The sequence below is a fragment of the Mustela erminea genome, chromosome 17, assembly GCF_009829155.1.
Source record: "Mustela erminea isolate mMusErm1 chromosome 17, mMusErm1.Pri, whole genome shotgun sequence".
NCBI classification, from domain to species: Eukaryota; Metazoa; Chordata; class Mammalia; order Carnivora; family Mustelidae; genus Mustela; species Mustela erminea.
The window spans coordinates 19422684-19440047 of NC_045630.1; the positions used below are offsets into that span (position 1 = coordinate 19422684).

General features: G+C 43.4%; 1 protein-coding gene across 4 annotated transcripts in view; it reads left to right on the forward strand.

The window, feature by feature from the left end:
* RGL1 (ral guanine nucleotide dissociation stimulator like 1) overlaps positions 1-17364 on the forward strand; it is a 223102-nt gene that overhangs the window by 76774 nt on the left and 128964 nt on the right. For 2 of the 4 annotated variants that reach the window (XM_032319042.1, XM_032319045.1), the window contains exon 1: positions 7236-7390. The exons of the other annotated variants lie outside the window; for them this stretch is intronic. In XM_032319042.1, the coding sequence (XP_032174933.1) occupies positions 7349-7390 (42 nt within the window). In that variant the 5' untranslated portion in view covers positions 7236-7348. Of the gene's footprint in view, positions 1-7235; positions 7391-17364 lie in introns of those variants that run through there. 4 annotated transcript variants of the gene reach the window in all.

Sequence of the window (17364 nt, forward strand, 5' to 3'; positions counted from 1 at the left end):
AACAGAAAAACAGACTTGAAGATAGCCTTTGGGAACCTAACTTGTAAGTAGATGAGCTTTGTAATAAAATGTTAACTCTATCATATTTTTCCTAGCCTGCTGGTATCCTCTCGAATCATATGGATCAATGTTTGTGTCCCCGGTCTTGAGGTTAACTAGAGTTTTTGAAGTCAATACAAAATCTTACAACCTGCTAGACTTTTCTTTAACAAAAGCAAAAGCATTTGTCCGTTATCCTCTGGAGCTTGGACAAATAGCATTTGGTTTGAAGAATCTGAAACACCGTTGCACTGGGGCAGAGATGAAGAAGGGTGATTACATTCTAATGACAGTCATTCACAATATCTGATCATGTTCAAACACAGGACCATTACACATGGTTTCATAATGGAAAATAAACGGGCCAGACGATTCAGTATACACAAACCATCTGGTGACCTTGCCCGTGACTCCTCGGGGAGAGAGTTGATAGGAAAACTGATGATCTGATCTGAGATTGTGGTTTGCCCAAAGTTAGAGAATAACATCATTATCCTCTGATTCCCAATGGTTGCTCCCTGCACTTGGTTTTCTACAATTGTGTGAGTCTCAAACATCCTTCTCGCAAACTCCAATTACATGATAAATTTCCTGGCTACTCTATTTTAATTTGGGAGTATACTTTTTATTGTCACTTGAATTCTTCATGATGACACTCTTTCTTTCCTTCACTCTCTGCCCTGACCTACCTTCCCCCTCATTAATATTGAGAGAATTAACATTAAATCTAGAACTGGGATGTTTGAAAGAGTAGATCATCTTTATAGTTGGTTCTATGTGTCCAAGAAAAGTCTTTAAGCTACAACTCTGGGTAGCGTTTTTCTTTCCTCCAGTTGCATTTTTTTTTTTTTTCTTATTTAATGTGATCAGTAGTTCAAAGCAGAAACTATTCTTGGCTCAGTTTCCTCCCCACTAGTTATGACTTTTAGATGTATATGTGGAATCTTGTTCTCAGAGGAAGATCTAAGGAGACCCTGTTATAAGTATGGGGTTAGCCACCATAAGGCACAGCTGGTACAAATCAGCATGATACAGCAATAGCTCAGGGTTATTGGCAGAGCCTGTGTTTAGGATTTAATAGTAAAGAAAAGGGGCTCTGTACTGTGGGACAGAGAAGAAGGGAAAAGCTAGGGAGGGAGGAAGGGAGGATATCAAAGATAAACAGAAGAGGGAAGACATTAGAAGACTGGGGGGGACCGTATAGTATATAAAGTTTATTAAATAAAACGATATTCATATATAATCCTTCCTGGTTTAGAGCGATTTGGGGGCACCTTATTTTATATACTATATTCCAGTCCTTTAGGAGGGTAAACAGAGGAACTGTGGGGTAACTGGATAGCCCATGAAGAACTGGGAGAGATTTTTTTTAAAAGATTTAATTATTTATTTACTTACTTATTCATTTGATAGGGAGAGAGAGGGGGCACACACACAAGCAGAGGGAACGGCAGGCCGAGGGAGAGGGAGAAGCAGGCTCCCCACTGAGCAGGGAGCCTGATGGGAGACTGGATCCCAGGACCCTGGGACCATGGCTTGAGCCAAAGGCAGACGCCCTGAACCGTTCAGGAGCCCCGAACTGGAGAGATTCTTGAAAGAGATTGGGAAGAACAGAAATTCTAGAATGAGAAGAGAGTATGGATTCAACAGAGTATGGATTCTCCGTCCACAGTCGGATTTGATGTATGTCGTCCCTAGTTCAGTCATGTCTCAGATTTTGAATAAAGATATACATGGTCAGCATAAATCTCTCTGAGTAGGGTGACATACTTTTTTAGATCATTAAGAATAGACTCAGGCTCCAGAGAATTAGCTGTATCCTTCCCCAAGGCCTGGCTTCAGTGCCTTTGAAGGCAACTGAGCAGTGATAGGAGGAGCAGTTTTTGAAACAGCAGGTCCTCCTGTTCCGTCCCCCTGGCAGAATTATACACCTCGCCCCGTGGATCCGAGAGCCTCCTGTAGATTCTTTTCTCGGTCTTTCAGGGGATACCTGTAGGTGGCTGAGAGGAACAGAGAAGGCAAGACTCCCTCCTCCCCTAGCAGACAGACAGTAAGGGGGCAGTGTAGCTGCCCATTTTCTGGAATAAGGGATTCAAAGTGGAGATTCTTATTGGTGGTGCTGCAAACTTTAATTATCTTGAGATCAGAGAGCTTCCAGGCGCAGATGTGGTCCCATATCAAGGTATGTCAGATGGCCCCCAGGGCTAATTCCAGGTCAACACGAGTGTTCGAGATAGTCCCCAAGGCTAATTCTGGGTCTTCATGTGACTGGATTCCACTGGAAACTTCAAAAACAAGGAGATAGATAGATCATTTGTAAGTTTGTTTCTTTTTATGAATGCTGGAAAGGTATCACTGCTGGATTCTGTGACCTAGCTGAAAAAAAAAAAAAAAAGAAGGTATTTTATGGTCTAGTATGTGGGCGAAAGAACATATCTGTGAGGAGAGGACTGGGGTAATTTGAAGAACTATCAATTTATAGAAGAAAAGAATCAGTATCTAATTAGCATGAAAAATGCTCAGATCAAATAGTGACTAGAATGTTCATCCGGTTTAGTTTTTACACAAAATACTCCGTGAGTTATAAAGGTCTAGAATTTGGTTCTAATTTCCTCTCTTTGGGAATCCCTGTAAACAGGTAGTGTATTCTTAACATGGTAAAAGAAATAATTTCCTTCCTTCCTTCCTTCTTTCTCTCTCTTTCTTTTTTCCTTCAAGATTTTATTTATCTATTTGAGAGAGAAAGAGAAAGCATGTGCTTGGGGGATGGGAAGAGGGAGAGGGAGAAGCACTCTCCACTGAGTGGGGAACCCAACTGCAGGGCTCCATCCCAGAACCCTGAGATCATGACATGAGCCGAAGTTGGACACTTCTAGGTGAGCCACCCAGGTGTCCCAAGAAATAATTTTCTTTAAAGAATTATCTTAGTGGAAGATGAGTTCATAGTAGGGTAGCCTTCTTAAGAAGATATGGGATCTCTCTGAAGATGTAGCTCTTTTCTGTATGATGACCAGTCTAACAGTTTTGCAGATCATTGAAGTTGGCTTGGTGTTATTAATCTTGATCTCTTTGGAACAAATACTAGGTAATGTCATTTTAATGTTTTTAATATGTTTTGTGTTGTTTTTTCCCAGAGCATGATAAATTTGAACTAACACATCTATTTTATTTTGGACCAGTACCCTTTGCTATCAAGGGCATCCATTTTTGAAGCAGCTGTTTGGGTTGAGGGATACAGAATGTGGCCATGAAACAGATCAAAGCTGATTGGCCCTCAGGGTAAATAAGCTCATGACCTTGGCCTCATTAGCCCTGTGCTGTAACTAGCTGTAACTGCCCTGAGGGGAGGTTCACTTCCCTGAAGAAGCTCCAGCATTTGGAAATTATCCAAGAAGGCTTATAATGTTGTTGACCCACTCTTTTCTGCCCTAAGGATGAATGACTGGCTGGTTGAGGGAGAGATGGGGAAATTCTGTGCTTACCCTGGGACTGATGGTCCTGGGATCACCACCAGATAGAAAATAATGCTAGAGTTGGGCTATTTCGTAGGATTTGTATATGGCCAGTGCCAATGGATATTTTACTCAGCTAAATGTTGATGAACTTGCTCCAGAATGAAAACCACTGAGGTGGGTTTTGACCAATAGAAAACCTCCACGTGTGTCACAAACGTTGTGTGACAGGTGAGGCTTTCTGTGCAGGAGACTCTGTTGAGTCTTAGCCTTGCCTTATCTCTTCACACCACTGGGATGAACAATTGTGTGTGCACCAATGGGATGTGGAATGGATTGATAAGTACAACCTCCAGACTGTGTGCAGAAGCCAGAGGTTTTCCCAGGCCCAGGAATACAAAGGAGTCATGTAGTTCAGTAGCAACAGCAGCTCTTAAAGTTCTGTCTCTGAGGCTGGTTTATATTCCTCATCCTTTAAGGCCTATTGCTAAGTAGCTTTGTCAATATTCCCTCCTAAAACCTCCCTTCTAGCCTTCTGATTGGCCAGTGGGGTGGGGACGGGGGATAAGAGTGCTCCTTCTGACTTCTTTCTGGAGAGCTGGGACAACATTGTGGTCCCTCATATTTGTGGTCTCAGGCAAGGTCTAGTTCCTTGTAACCGAAGTCCTTTTCTAAAGCACAATAAGAAAAAATGAAATTCAATAAAAAATCCAGATGGAGCAATGATTACCCTTCTTCTTTCCACTTCCCCTCCACTCTGACACCCAGCGAACACGTTCTGCAGAGGCCAGCTTCCTCCTTAGTGTGGGCTAGAGAGCTTCCTCTTCAGGTCAGCTGGCTGGGGTATTATCGATCGCTCTGTGGACAATCTCTTTTTTCTGTCCTCATTAGCCACATAACCAGTTGCTGTTGAAGACGCTAATTTAGAAACCCTGTAAAATAATAATTGTTATATTTTTAATAGTGGGGGGTACAAATAAGAAACCCAAACTGGTCCCTGATCTTTCCCCCAGATGGTCCCTATCCTGGGAAGCCATCTTTTCACCCCATCTCAAAGACTTTTCCCAAGTTAGCCCCTGCTAACCATTTGAGAGTCTTTCACACACATTCCTGTATGTAACTATGTGCCCATCTCTGCATATGTGTGAGTATTTTCATACAGAAGGGCTCACGCTATACACACTGTTCTATAGCTGGCTTTTTCTCCTTAATGATATATCTTAGAAATCTTTCCATATTGGCACACACGATCCATCCCAATTTTTTAACCAGTCCCTAGTAATCTGTTGTATGGATGTGCCCCCCCCCCCTTTTAAAAAATCTAACCAGTCCTTGTACTGGTGGACATTTTGATGTATTTTTAAAACCATGAGAAATAACACTTTGGTGGCCAGCCTTGTACATATGTTTTGTTGAAATATTCCTTGAATATCCACAGATAAATTCCTAGCAGTGACATTCCTTGTTCAAAGGGAATGAATGTTCTTAATATTGACAAGTATTGCCAAATTGTGCTCTAAAACGGGTATGCCTGCTTGTACTCTTAAGATGACAAATATCTATTTTGGGTAGAAAGAAAAATCACATTTTCTCAGACTTATGTAGCTGGTTTCTGTTTCTGTTCTTAAAGTGCCCTCTATGTTTCAGCCTCTGGACATCTGCTACACAAAGCAGGGATGCCCCCGTCATCTCCCTTCACCACCGCTCCCCTGGAGGACTCACCCCACTCTGAAGCCATCAGTAGAGTAATTCTTGTCCTATATCTTAAGAATGTGCTGGGCCAGAAAAGGATGTGAGTTCTAATGATAAGGACTGCCCATTGATGGTACTACATCCAAGTACCTGCCACAAGGACACCAGGGCTTCAATTCCAGCGAAGCATCTGGAAGATAAGGCTTAGCCATGTCATGTCAACCCAGGCTCACAGCATTTTGAGAGGTTATCACCAGCTCTGCTCCCCATCAAGTCTGTGAGGCAAGAGAGAATCTTCTTTGACGCTTCTAAAGGAAACTTAGGACCTATAGCTTCATCAGGGGAATGGAACTCCTCACCCAGTTGGGGAAGCAGGGAGGAATGATTAAGCACTTGAAAGCACTTTGAAGAGTGTTTAATCACAGTTAAATGCTTCTTCATAAAAGCTGATATTTTGATGTCTGGCTAACATCACGAGACTCCTGACTACGGCCTAGGATTGGACACTTTGCATTTTTACAGTGGAACAAGAAAATAAGACATGGAAGCCACTAAGATGTCTAATACTAGAGAATAATGGAGGTAGTACAGACGTTGCGGTGGGTGGATTATAATTACCTTATTTTTGTTGGTAATGTGCTCTGATTGCATACAGGGATTTGGCGAGATCATTGTCATATTTTCTTTTTTTAAAAAAAATTATTTATTTATTTATTTATTTTTTAAAAACATATAATGTATTTTTATCCCCAGGGGTACAGGTCTGTGAATCGCCAGGTTTTCACACTTCATAGCACTCACCATAGCACATACCCTCCCCAATGTCCATAATGTTGTCATATTTTCTAAAGCATCTGGAGTTCTGAGGAGGAAAACTGGAAAATGAGTACAAATTATGATGCTCAATCCGCTTAAGTCATCCCTATCACCCTGTGGCATAGACCTTGGCAAAATAAGAAGGCCGTAGGATTTCCATGTCTAGATGTACTGCTATACAGGGAACCAGAGCCTGAGTTTTCTACAGGGTGCAAGAAACCACTTTGCCCACTTTAATCAGAAACAGAAACACCCACTGGTCAGTCTGGTTTTCCTACCCGTGCCTTCTCCACTACCATGGAATGTTTAAAAGACAGCCAGGGGAGGGTGCAGCTGTGTTCCCCGGGTCCTCGAGTTGCCTTGTGTCAGTAGGGAAACTGCTGGGCCTCCTTAATCACACCTGTGGACCCAGTTGTTGCCCGAAGGAAGGACTGAAGGGATTGGAACTGGTGATTGAATTTATTCAATCTGTTTTGGGAAGCCATGGAAACTTGGGGTTGGGGGAGGGGGAGAGAGAGAGAAAGAAAGAGGAAAGGAGAGACAGAGGGGAGATGGAGAGTCGGACGTCCAAGAAGAGAGCTAAGGGAGTGTCAGTGAATTTCCTTCAAGTCTGTAGGGACAGGGGTCCTTATCCCCTTGGTTTCAGGAAGGATTTGATTCAGGATGCTAAGCAGACACTTGAAAATGTGAACTGGTTCAGCGTTGATCCTGGATGGACCATGACTCATTTTGCCAAATTAAGCCAAATCTCTCTTTCCCTGCTCCCCTGTCTCCTAACAGTTTTGCTTTGCTAAGTAATCAGACATGGATCTTATTCCCAAGATGTGTATATATAGCCTTAGAGAGATAAGACATTTAAAACAAGTGGGAATGCAATAAAATCCGTAATCAAAGTCCAGATACTGAGCCTCAGGAGTTCAGAGGGGGAAGATGTCATTTCCAGTCAGGGTGGGCAGGAGATTATGATATTCATATTTTGGGGCTTAATATTTATTAAGAGTTCCTCAGTAAATGGGGATGTGATGGGAGAAGGCCCCCTCCAGGCTGAGCGGTTGGCAGGAATATATCAGGGAGGTACTGTAAGTGGGAGGCATGAGTAACAAAGGACAATTAGATTGTTTTGACCGGAGGAAAGGGCACACAAGGGTAGTGAGAAGGATGTTTCCATGGCAAGGCGTTGAATGTCCATTGTGACAGCTCACAACCGTGTTAGAAATAGCCTGGTTCACTGCAAAGGATGGTGAACTGGCAGGGGCTGGCTCTGCCCCCAGCGCTGGGGCAGGAGTGGAGAGAAGTCTAGGACGACAGACGCAACATCGGAAGGGACAGGCCTGGCGATATGGAGACAGATGACGCGTAGTCGCCTAGGCAAGGAGAGCTGGTATGGCAGGGTAGGTGACAGATCTCCAGGTCGGGAGGCGCTGGGACTGAGAAACGGAGGCACAGGTGGCACTGGGAAATGTAATCTGGAGTGAGGGAATAAGAAAGTGTGTCAGCAGTTAGAAGGCTCCAGCTGCCGCGCTCAGGTTTATGGGCAGACTTCCAAGCTCTGGAAGGAGGAAAGAGGGGAATGGAAAGCAAGAAGCAGGGCCCCCACCCTAGAGGGACCGGGCAGATTTCCAAGCCAGGAGTCAGACCTGGAACGGGGGGCCTGCCTCGCGGTGGGAGTGGCTCGTTGCTCCGTTCCAGAGCGCTGAGCACAGGGCTTCTCATTCCTTCTGCATAAGGTTATGACTGCTCTGCGACGTGGGGTGTGCAGGGGGGCGCGAGGAGGCCCCGCCGTGGGGAGGGGAGGGTCCAGATGCTGGGCCGCTGCTGGCTACGGAGCTGGGGCTTTCCTTGGTAGGCAAAAGGAGAAGAACGGAGAAATGAAAACAAGTGGCGATCTCAAACAGAGCTGTATTTCAGGAAGATTCATTTGAGGCTAGTGCGTAAAATGAATTTAATGAGTCCTTACCGTCTCAAATTTCTTCTCTTCCCAAATACTTCTCCAGTGTGTTCACGTCTCTCCACACCTCTTTCTAATGCTGTAGGTTAAATAAACCATGGTGTTAAAATTAGCATATTAAGTTAATTAATACGATATTCATTTCACCTGTTTATTTTTACATTTTTAATGTGGCTTCTAGAAAACTTGAAGTTATGTAAGTAGCTGACATTATATTTCTTTCTTTTTTTAAAAAAGATTTTATTTATTTATTTGACAGAGATGACAAGTAGGCAGAGAGGCAGACAGAGAGAGAGAGGGAAACAGGCTCCCTGCTGAGCAGAGAGCCCAACGCAGGGCTCGATCCCAAGACCCTGAGATCATGACCCGAGCTGAAGGCAGAGGCTTAACCCTCTGAGCCACCCGGGTGCCCCTAACATTATACTTCTATGGGAGAAGTGTCCCTTGAATCCTCTCTCCGTATCACAGTCAGATCTTTTGAAAATACAAGTCTTCTCCTGTAACTGTGCTGTGTGGAGGCTTTCGATGGTCTCCAGTGCCCCCAGGATTGAGTCCAGACTCTTCAACATGGCTCGCAAGCTCTTGTCATCTGATGAGGTCCTCATCTCTCAACTACCCCTCCTCATTGCACTCATCCTTGGGGCAGATCAAACCATACAGAGCTCTGTCTGTGAAGTCACTCAGCATTCATGCCAGTTGACTTCCTGAACTGACCATTTCTCCCCCTTCTCATTGGCTAACTTTTGCTTCCTTCCCATTAAAGTCCCCGACTCCTCAACTCTAGAATATGCGCCTTTCCTTGATGCTAGGGGGGCCCCGCCATGTGCCTGCTGCCTTGTAGCCTTCTCACATTCTCAGTAAGGTCTTATCTTTGAAAGCAGGGACTCTCTGTTGATCCCCGCCTCACGCCCAACACTTAGCACAGTACCTGAGTCACAGCAGCTACCTGCATGACTGTGTGAATGAAGAAATGGGGCCATGATGCCAGCAGTGGGATCCTGAGCCAGATAGTGCTACCAGGAATGAAAAGGATGAGATGCTCGGGAAAAAGCCAGTAAGGACGTAATTCTTGAGTGCAGGCCACTATGTGATGCGCCTCTGATTACTAATGTGTATGAACAACTGATGAACTTCATAAGGTGCCAGAAGGTCCTATATCATATAAGCAACAGCAAAGAAACAAACAAATGTTCTAAGAACAAGAGTGTATTCTTACTTTTTTTTTTTTATTTTAATTCCAGTGTAGTTAACATATGATGTTACATTAGTTTCAGGTGTACAATATAGTGCTTTAGTAATTCTGTACATTACTCAGTGCTCATCATGGTAAGTGCAAAAGTGTATTCTTTTATTTATTTATTTATTTATAAACATATAATGTATTTTTATCCCCAGGGGTACAGGTCTGTGAATCGCCAGGTTTACACACTTCACAGCACTCACCATAGCACATACCCTCCCCAATGTTCATAGCCCCACCCCCCTCTACCGGCCCCCCTCCCCCCAGCAGCCCTCAGTTTGTTTTGTGAGATTAAGAGTCAAAAGTGTATTCTTTTAAAAGTAGCATGGTTTGGGGAGCCAAAAGACTTGGGCTCAAGACTTGGCTCTTGGATTTACATTGTCTCTGTGGTCTTGACATTTCATTTTCTTAGGTTATAAAATGGAGCTAGTACCTCTGCTTTGGGGGTTGTGGTGAAGATTAAGGAGACTAAGACACGTAAAATCACTTTGTCAACTGCAGTGACAGAAAGCGTTAGCCAGTTACCAATGCAAAAACTTATGCCTTCAAGTAGGTGATATTCATGCGATGGTGACTAAATTGTACATAATCTTGACCTACCCCAAGGCATATAAACCTCAAGAAAAGCGCCCTGGTACAGAGGAACTTAGGTAGTCTGCACCACGTGAAGTGCCCCATTTCCATCAGTATGACTCAGGGAGTGCTCTGGGGAGGGAGTGAGGCGGGTGGTGCGGCGGGCGCAGGCACCTGGGTGGTGTGGCTGGGCCAGGCGGCCTCCTGCTCTCTGCCTGGTCTTTGACGACCTCCCTATGGGCTTGGGTTCATGCCTTTCCCTCTGCTTGGACTGCTCTCTTCTCCTCATGGGCCCGCTTCCCAAAACCCCTTCCCCATCATCTGGAAATTCTATTCCTACTTCAAATCTGCAGAAGGCTGACAGTCTTTAGTATCTAAAGTTGCCTTCCCCTCCCCCCCTCAAAAGAGAGCCCACTATTTGGTCTTCTCTCCCATTCCCTGGTTGGGTATAGCACTGGGCAGTCTCAAGAAGCCCTTCCACCAAGCCTGTATTCTTGCCCCCAGAAACATGCTCAGCTCTTACGTGGGGCGTGCCGGGATGGTTGTTCTTAGTGGGACAACCTGCAACACTAGCATTCTGACTTGGAATTTAGTCTGAGTGGTTCCATGCCGGGCCGGGGTCACACCCTTCCCTCCTGCCTGCTTTGTTCTTCTGCGTGTTGGCCTCCCTTACTTTGGATCCATGGCCAGTGTGTGTAATTCAGTGCTTTACACATAGTATATGCTCTGGTAAAGTCATTAAAATAGTTATTTATTTACCTGACCCTTCATAGAGGATTATGTGAGGGATTATGGGATTACATAAACTAAAACAAAAGCTTGCCTTTTGTTTCCAGGGGACATACATTCAGTTGGTACAGTATACTATTACGATGAATTAGTGCTCACAAAGTGAAGATACAGCACTACTTCTTTTTTAGGAAAAATGAACAGCCCACTTGGCACGTTTTGTGAACTAAGGGCCATGCCTAGGATTCTGTTTGATCTGTGATTCCTCTTTTGGGGCCTTCCCTTACTCTGTTCCCTCTGCCTGGATGGCTCTCTCCTCCTCGCCCCACCCCCTTTTTTTTACTACTTCTAAATCCATCTCGACTTCCAGGTCTTACCTTAGAGCCCATTTTCTCTAGGGATAACTCCCTCAATCTTATAGACACAGCCTGTACTGCCCAATGGCAATCTTTCTGTTGGCATTTATCATTCTGTAATGTACATGCTTTGTCTATTTCTCCCTTCAATCCATTAGCACCCCGAGGAGGGTACTGCAACTGTCTTGATGAAAGCTATTTCTGCAATGCCTACCTAGCACAGTGCCTGATAAATAGTAGGTGCTTTATAAATATTCGTTGCATGAATGAGTTAATAAATAGCTAAAGGAATCCCTTTTAGAGCCCAGAGCAGTATTTGAATCAGAGTATATCAGAGTAATCTTAGAATGTTATATTTTAGCCTCTAGAGAAATGACTCTCTTACCTTTACTGATTTCTGTTCTGTTTCATGGGATATAGGTTGGGCTGCTTATAACAGAAAGCCAAATTTATAACACTTGAAACAAGAGGGAATTCTATTTCTCTCTTACAAAACAGTCCAGAGACAGGCAGTCCAGGACTGGTCTGGCCACTTTGTTCCATGAGATAACAGAGCCAGGCTTTTTCTATCTTGCTGCTCCCCCACCTGGGATGACAGCCTTGTCCACATGGTTCCCTGTGATGACCTCATCCTGGGAGGTCCACTTTTGTCCTGGAATCCTCAGATTCTGTACCCATAGTGAACTTAATCGCTTTTCAGTACCTGGAACTGATTCTAGGGCCTTCTGTACCCTATTGGGGCAGCTTGAATCTGGTGTAGATTTATAGAACTAACCCAATTGAGGAATTTCTCACTACTTGCCCAGTCCCCACTTTCAGGTGGGGAAGACCAGGTTGGGCCAAGAATGCCAGCTGGTCTTCATGCTAAGGTCGTGCAGCCTTCAAGCAAGGCTGGTGTGGTTTCCTGTGGCACAGGGTGTGCTCATTTCAGAGGACGGCATCCTGGCAAGTTACAGGAGAGAAATTCCTTTGAATAATGTAAAATATATGACCTATTTGGCTATAAGGAAAAAGTATATTATTTATGTAGTTATAAGGTTGCCACGTAACTTGCAGTTGCTCTATCTTTTCCTTACAGTGGCTTTACGTTATTTTGGAGCCGTCATTATCTTATATGATTAGGGTCCAAGATGAAGGCCACCTTATAGATTCTCCTTCCCCATGTGCACACATGTGCTCATGGGCGTGCACGTGCACACACACACACACACACACACACCCAATGTTCCACCTTGCACTATGTCCAAGCCAAATTCCTCATACAACACACACACACACACACACACATTATCTTTGAAGGAAAAGGAGGGAGGGCAGTATGCAGCTTTCTAGAGCAGTAGCTATTCACCTATCTAAAAGATCCTGGATAAACCCAGGTAATGACTCCACCCCATCTCCTGCCCCAAATTAAACACATTTTCATCCTATAAACCTTATTTCATTCATGTCTTAGACACAAGAGGATCAGTATGGGTTAGCATGAGTTGATTCTGCTAGTGTAATAGGCAAATAATAAGAACCAAAGATCTGCTAAATTTGTTCCTGGCAAAGGCAATGTATGAGATATTTTCTGGTTTTTAAAAAGACATTAGATAATTGATATGCAACCCACAATCAGCTCTCCAAAGTGGTAAAATTCACTTTTCTTTGTGTTCTTCTGTGTTTCTGTGGGAGGAGTTCCCCTGTTGCAGCATACTGGTTAATTATTGTTAAAGTGATACTTCCATTATATATGTTTTTCTTTTCTTTCCACCTTCTCAAAAGTTCTCCTTTAAGGCAGAAACTTTCCATTCTCAATTTCATCCAAAAGACAAATATTTCTGGGAAAACACTGCATTTAAGCTATTCAGCAGTTCTAGTGTTATGTAACTGACCACACTAAGACTCTCAATTAACTTTGGTTACATTTTATTGAAGAGTGTCACAGAATAGAATAGTCAGTGATAATTTTAAAAAAATTTATATGTTTTTAAACAGGAAAAATCCTCTTAAAATATGCCTAGCATCTTGTGATAAGGACAGGAGAAAAACCGCTTGTCATTTGAAGTATTCTAAAGTCTACTTGACTGTATTCCAAGACTGACTTGAGTGTATTTGAGAATTTTTAATCACAGTGAGCTTTCCTGCAGCATTAGTTTCCGTAACTCAAACTCTCCTTCTCTTGCTCTCCTCTCTGGTTATTTTGTTTGGTGTCCAGTTGTGGGTGCATCTTGAGACTTGTTTATATTCTGCTTCTCTTCCACTCAGGAGGAATCATGTGAATTCGTGGTTTCAAACAACTTCCTGTATACATAGTAACTTACAAGTACTTTCTTCTAGTCTTTATCTTTCCTTCCTATCCCTCTTCAGTATCTTTTTCTTTCTCCCCAGAACTGAGCTGATGATATCTTCCCGAAAGCAGAAAGTCCTTCCCATTTTCTCTTTATTTCCATGTCCCCTCGACAATCCCAGGCTTAAAACCTTGCAGGGTTTTTCTTTCCCCTCTCATTTACTGGCAACATGCTGCCTATCATTAAGTTGCAACATTTACTTTTCCAAAATGTCACCCCGATTCCTTCCTTTAGTTCAAAACCCTGTCGCAGCCTAGGTGGTAATTGTTTGGCACGTTCTGTATTGTTTCCTATCAGGTCACTCTAACTCCGTGCGGTCCCCCTCTGACTAACCTCTGGACTTATAATCGTTTTGTTCACCCTCTGTTTTATCATTTCGATCTCGTCTTAAGAAAAATTCCAGAATCTCTGCCCATGAACCTCATGTCCCTTGACCAAGCTTCTTCTCCAAAATACCATCCTTTGACCTGCTACCTCTCCTGCTGGAAGTCCATTTTTTCTTCCTCCTAGTCCGTGTTTCCTTTTCTTCTCAAAGGTCGTGGTCGACACAATCTCCATGAAAACTCCAATGATCTGCAAGTCCTTTAGAAATGCGTGCCTCCTGTTGGAGGTGGCCGTGTCCTCTCAGTGGCACGTTGCTCTGTTGGTCCTGTTTGTCTTCACCTGGACTTGCTGACCTGTGGCTTTTTGAAGTCACTTTCCAGTTTCTCCCCTGATGTCCTTTCCTGGCTTCTAGAGTACAAACAACCTTAAGGTAGAGACAACATCTAAGATTTATTTAGATCACTCAACAGCCATTACAAAGCACTTACTGAGTGTACAGCATGGCTTTATCTGTGTGCCTGTACCTATCAATCGATCATACTTACTTACTGAGTATCTCCCAGAAATGCTAGAGAACCATGAAGAGAAAAAAAAAAATTAAATTGCTTCTGCCCTCATAGAGTTTGGGGAAAACAGAGATTTATCAAATAAGCATACAATGATGGGGCGCCTCGGTGGCTCAGTGGGTTAAAGACTCTGCCTTTGGCTCAGGTCATGATCCCAGGGTCCTGGGATCGAGCCCCAAATCAGGCTCTCTGCTCAGCACGGATTCTGCCTCTCTGCCTACTTGTGATCTCTGTCTGTCAAATAAATAAATAAAATCTTAAAAAATAAAATAAGCATACAATGAAATGTAAAATTATGGCTGTGGTAGAGTTACAAAGAGAAGGTCATGGTGCCAGGAGAGCACATAATAGGGGGATTTAACCCAACTGAGAGAGGGGAAGAGGAAGGGATGTCCCAAGAAGGAGAACTTTAATGGACATGGGCCAAATGTAGTGAAGACATTGAAAGCAGACCAAGGTTTCTGAAGCCCAGAGAATGTATGTGGAATGGGGTAGAAGGAGGCTGGAGAGGCAGGCAGGGGCCAACCTGGGCAAGACCCGGTGGAACATGAAAAGAATTTAGGTCTTTATCCTTCGCAATGGCGAGCCATTGGAGGGATTTAAGAATAGGAGGGGATACTGTGGTGATTTGAAAATATCACTCTGGTCACTGTTTGGAGGTGGAATGAGGTGGGCAAGAATACCAGGCACCGCATCTTTCTGTGCTACGTAGCAACTCAGTAAATGTTGCTCATTGACTCAGCAGTCTGTGGGGCTTACAGTTCTTTCTGGGTTCACTGCATCATGAATTTTTGGCTTCAAGCTGCAAAGTCTTGAGTTGCTTGATATAGATGTCTGTGTTTCAATATAGGGGGTCTCCTTTAGCTTTTGCAAATTGTTGAACTGACCAAAAACCACAAGAGACAACATCTGCTGAGAATTTACCTTGGTGCTGGATGCTGTGCTAATGCCTTGATGTGTATTATTTCATTTAATTCTCAGTGTGGGCCAGTGAGGAAGGAAGGTGTTTGTACTCCTATTTTGTGTGGGTTTAGGGATGTGAAAGTTCTTGGTTCAGAGAGGAGTGAGGGATCTGGGACTCCCATCTAGGTATTTGTGACAGCAGCCATCAGCCTTAGCCACAACGTTCTAACAACTGTGGTTCATTCAAGCTTTCAGTACAATTTCAGTACCATTATAATAGAAAAAGGATGTTCCTTGAGCCCAGAAACAAGATATGATGTGGCTAATTGCCCCACAGTTCCTCCCAGAATCTTGGTCAAAGCCCTTCATGGCATCAGGTCACCCATCCTTCCTTTTGCAGAAGGTTTAATTATAAATCCCACATACCTGGCATCATGTCCGAGATGACTATTGGATGTTTTGATCTTTTCAACCACCTGAATAAATCTCTGTCCTTTTTTCTTTTACAGAAATCTATAATTAGATGAGGTAATAATGCTCATTAGCCCAAGTTACAAATAGTATTCCAATAACCAACTGTTTCCTCAGGCAAGGATCATCTGCATCAATTAAGAGTCACTGCCAGTAATTGGTAAACTATTAGTTGAAAAATGTTTGCCTTCATGGCCAGAGGAGTACTTCCCCTTTGGCCTGCCATCTGTCTGGTGCTTTTTGTTTATGTTTCTTCTGTCTTCATTTTCTATCTCCTGTGGCCGGCTCTTCTTTAGCTCTAATAGGTCCATCTAAAATTGGCTTGTAAGTCGCTTGCCTAAATAAGAGAATCTCATAACAGAGCATTGGGAATTTTTAATTTGTAGTATCTCTATGATAATTAATAAAAGCACTGTGGGCCCTCAGAAAATGGAAGCAAGTCATCTTTGACCAACCCTGACTGGTCTTTACCCTTTGCAAAGACAGGGCTGAGAATCCAAGCAAAGAGGAGGTGAATGGGGCATTGCTGGTCAGCAGAGCTGGGAGCAACCTTAGTGGGATGCCCAGCTGATGGTGGGAGGCCGAATGTGGAGAGTTCGTTGAGGAATCACCCCGCCTGCAAGACTGGAAAATAGGAAGAAGTGTCTTGTAGGGATGCTGAAAGGATTCAGCCATTTGCAGTTTGACAGTACATTGATATTGTTGGAGGGAAGGAGTCAAGAATTAGCAGATTTATTTGCTTCTGCCCTTCACCCAAAAGCTGTAGGAAACTACAAGTTGCTGAAGGTGTAACTTATGGATAAAGTATTGCAAAAGGAGCATTGCTGATTTCACTCAAATTGGGAAAGATTTTCAAACTCATCTGTTCAGGTAAGGACTGTGGGCAAGGAGGGTGGTGTGTGTTCCGCACTGCTAATGTGTGGAAGGAGAATCCTGACCTCTGTCTGGCTTTTTAGCTTTTTTCACATATTTGTTGTTGTTGTTGTTATTCTTACTGCTCTCTTAAGACTGTTTTCCTCTAAAGTTTTGACTGGGCCTAAGACATTATAGTCCAACATTGAGTTTGAGGTCAAAACCAATTTCACGCTGATGTTGCCATTTTCCAGACAAGTCTGTAAGGACTTATTTCCAAGCACAATGGCCCGTATACCTGCACTGTCCTTATTTTTCTGTCATGATTATCCAAGCAAACCACCAAACATGCAAAGAACATGCTGGGAAAGAGTGTGGTGGGTAGGGAGGGGAAGGAGATATATTTTTATTCAAAGCCTCTTATGTTCTAAGAATTCGATTTGGTGCTTTATATAATAGTTTATTTAACACTCCTGATAAGCTTGAAGAGGAGATGAGGACACTCATCTGTGGTGGTCAGCAGTGACGGTCAGACCCTTGGGTGGAAGGCTTCTAGAACTGAGATTCAAAGTCTGGCTCTCAGATGCCAGAGGTCCCCTCATTCACCTGGGCACATAAGCATTACTCTATGTCATGCTGCCTATGTAAGTATTCTCTATCATAGTTTTATAGTTTTCACTTTTTCTTGCAGTCAGAGAGGTAGAATAAAATCTAGGAAGGTGTAGTGTCAGAGAAGTCAGCGACTAGATAAATGAATGAAGAATATGGAAACTACGTATTTCCTCTCGTAGGTAGATTCTCTTAAAGAATCAGCTGCTTATGTCTGCTCTTAACCAACTAGCTCTTTATTGGCTCTGGTGAAACTGTCAAGTAAGAAAGTTTTTCCCTCCAGTTTGGGGTTCTTCCATATATCTGTCCTCTTTCCTTTGAAATCCTAAGATCCTTATTGCTTATTGACTTATCAGTGACCACCAATTATGGCAACATGAAAGGATTCCTAGCAATATCCTATGCTTTCAGGCTAAGATCTTTTCTTCCCTCCCCACATCAGATTTGTAAGTGAACAGCACATA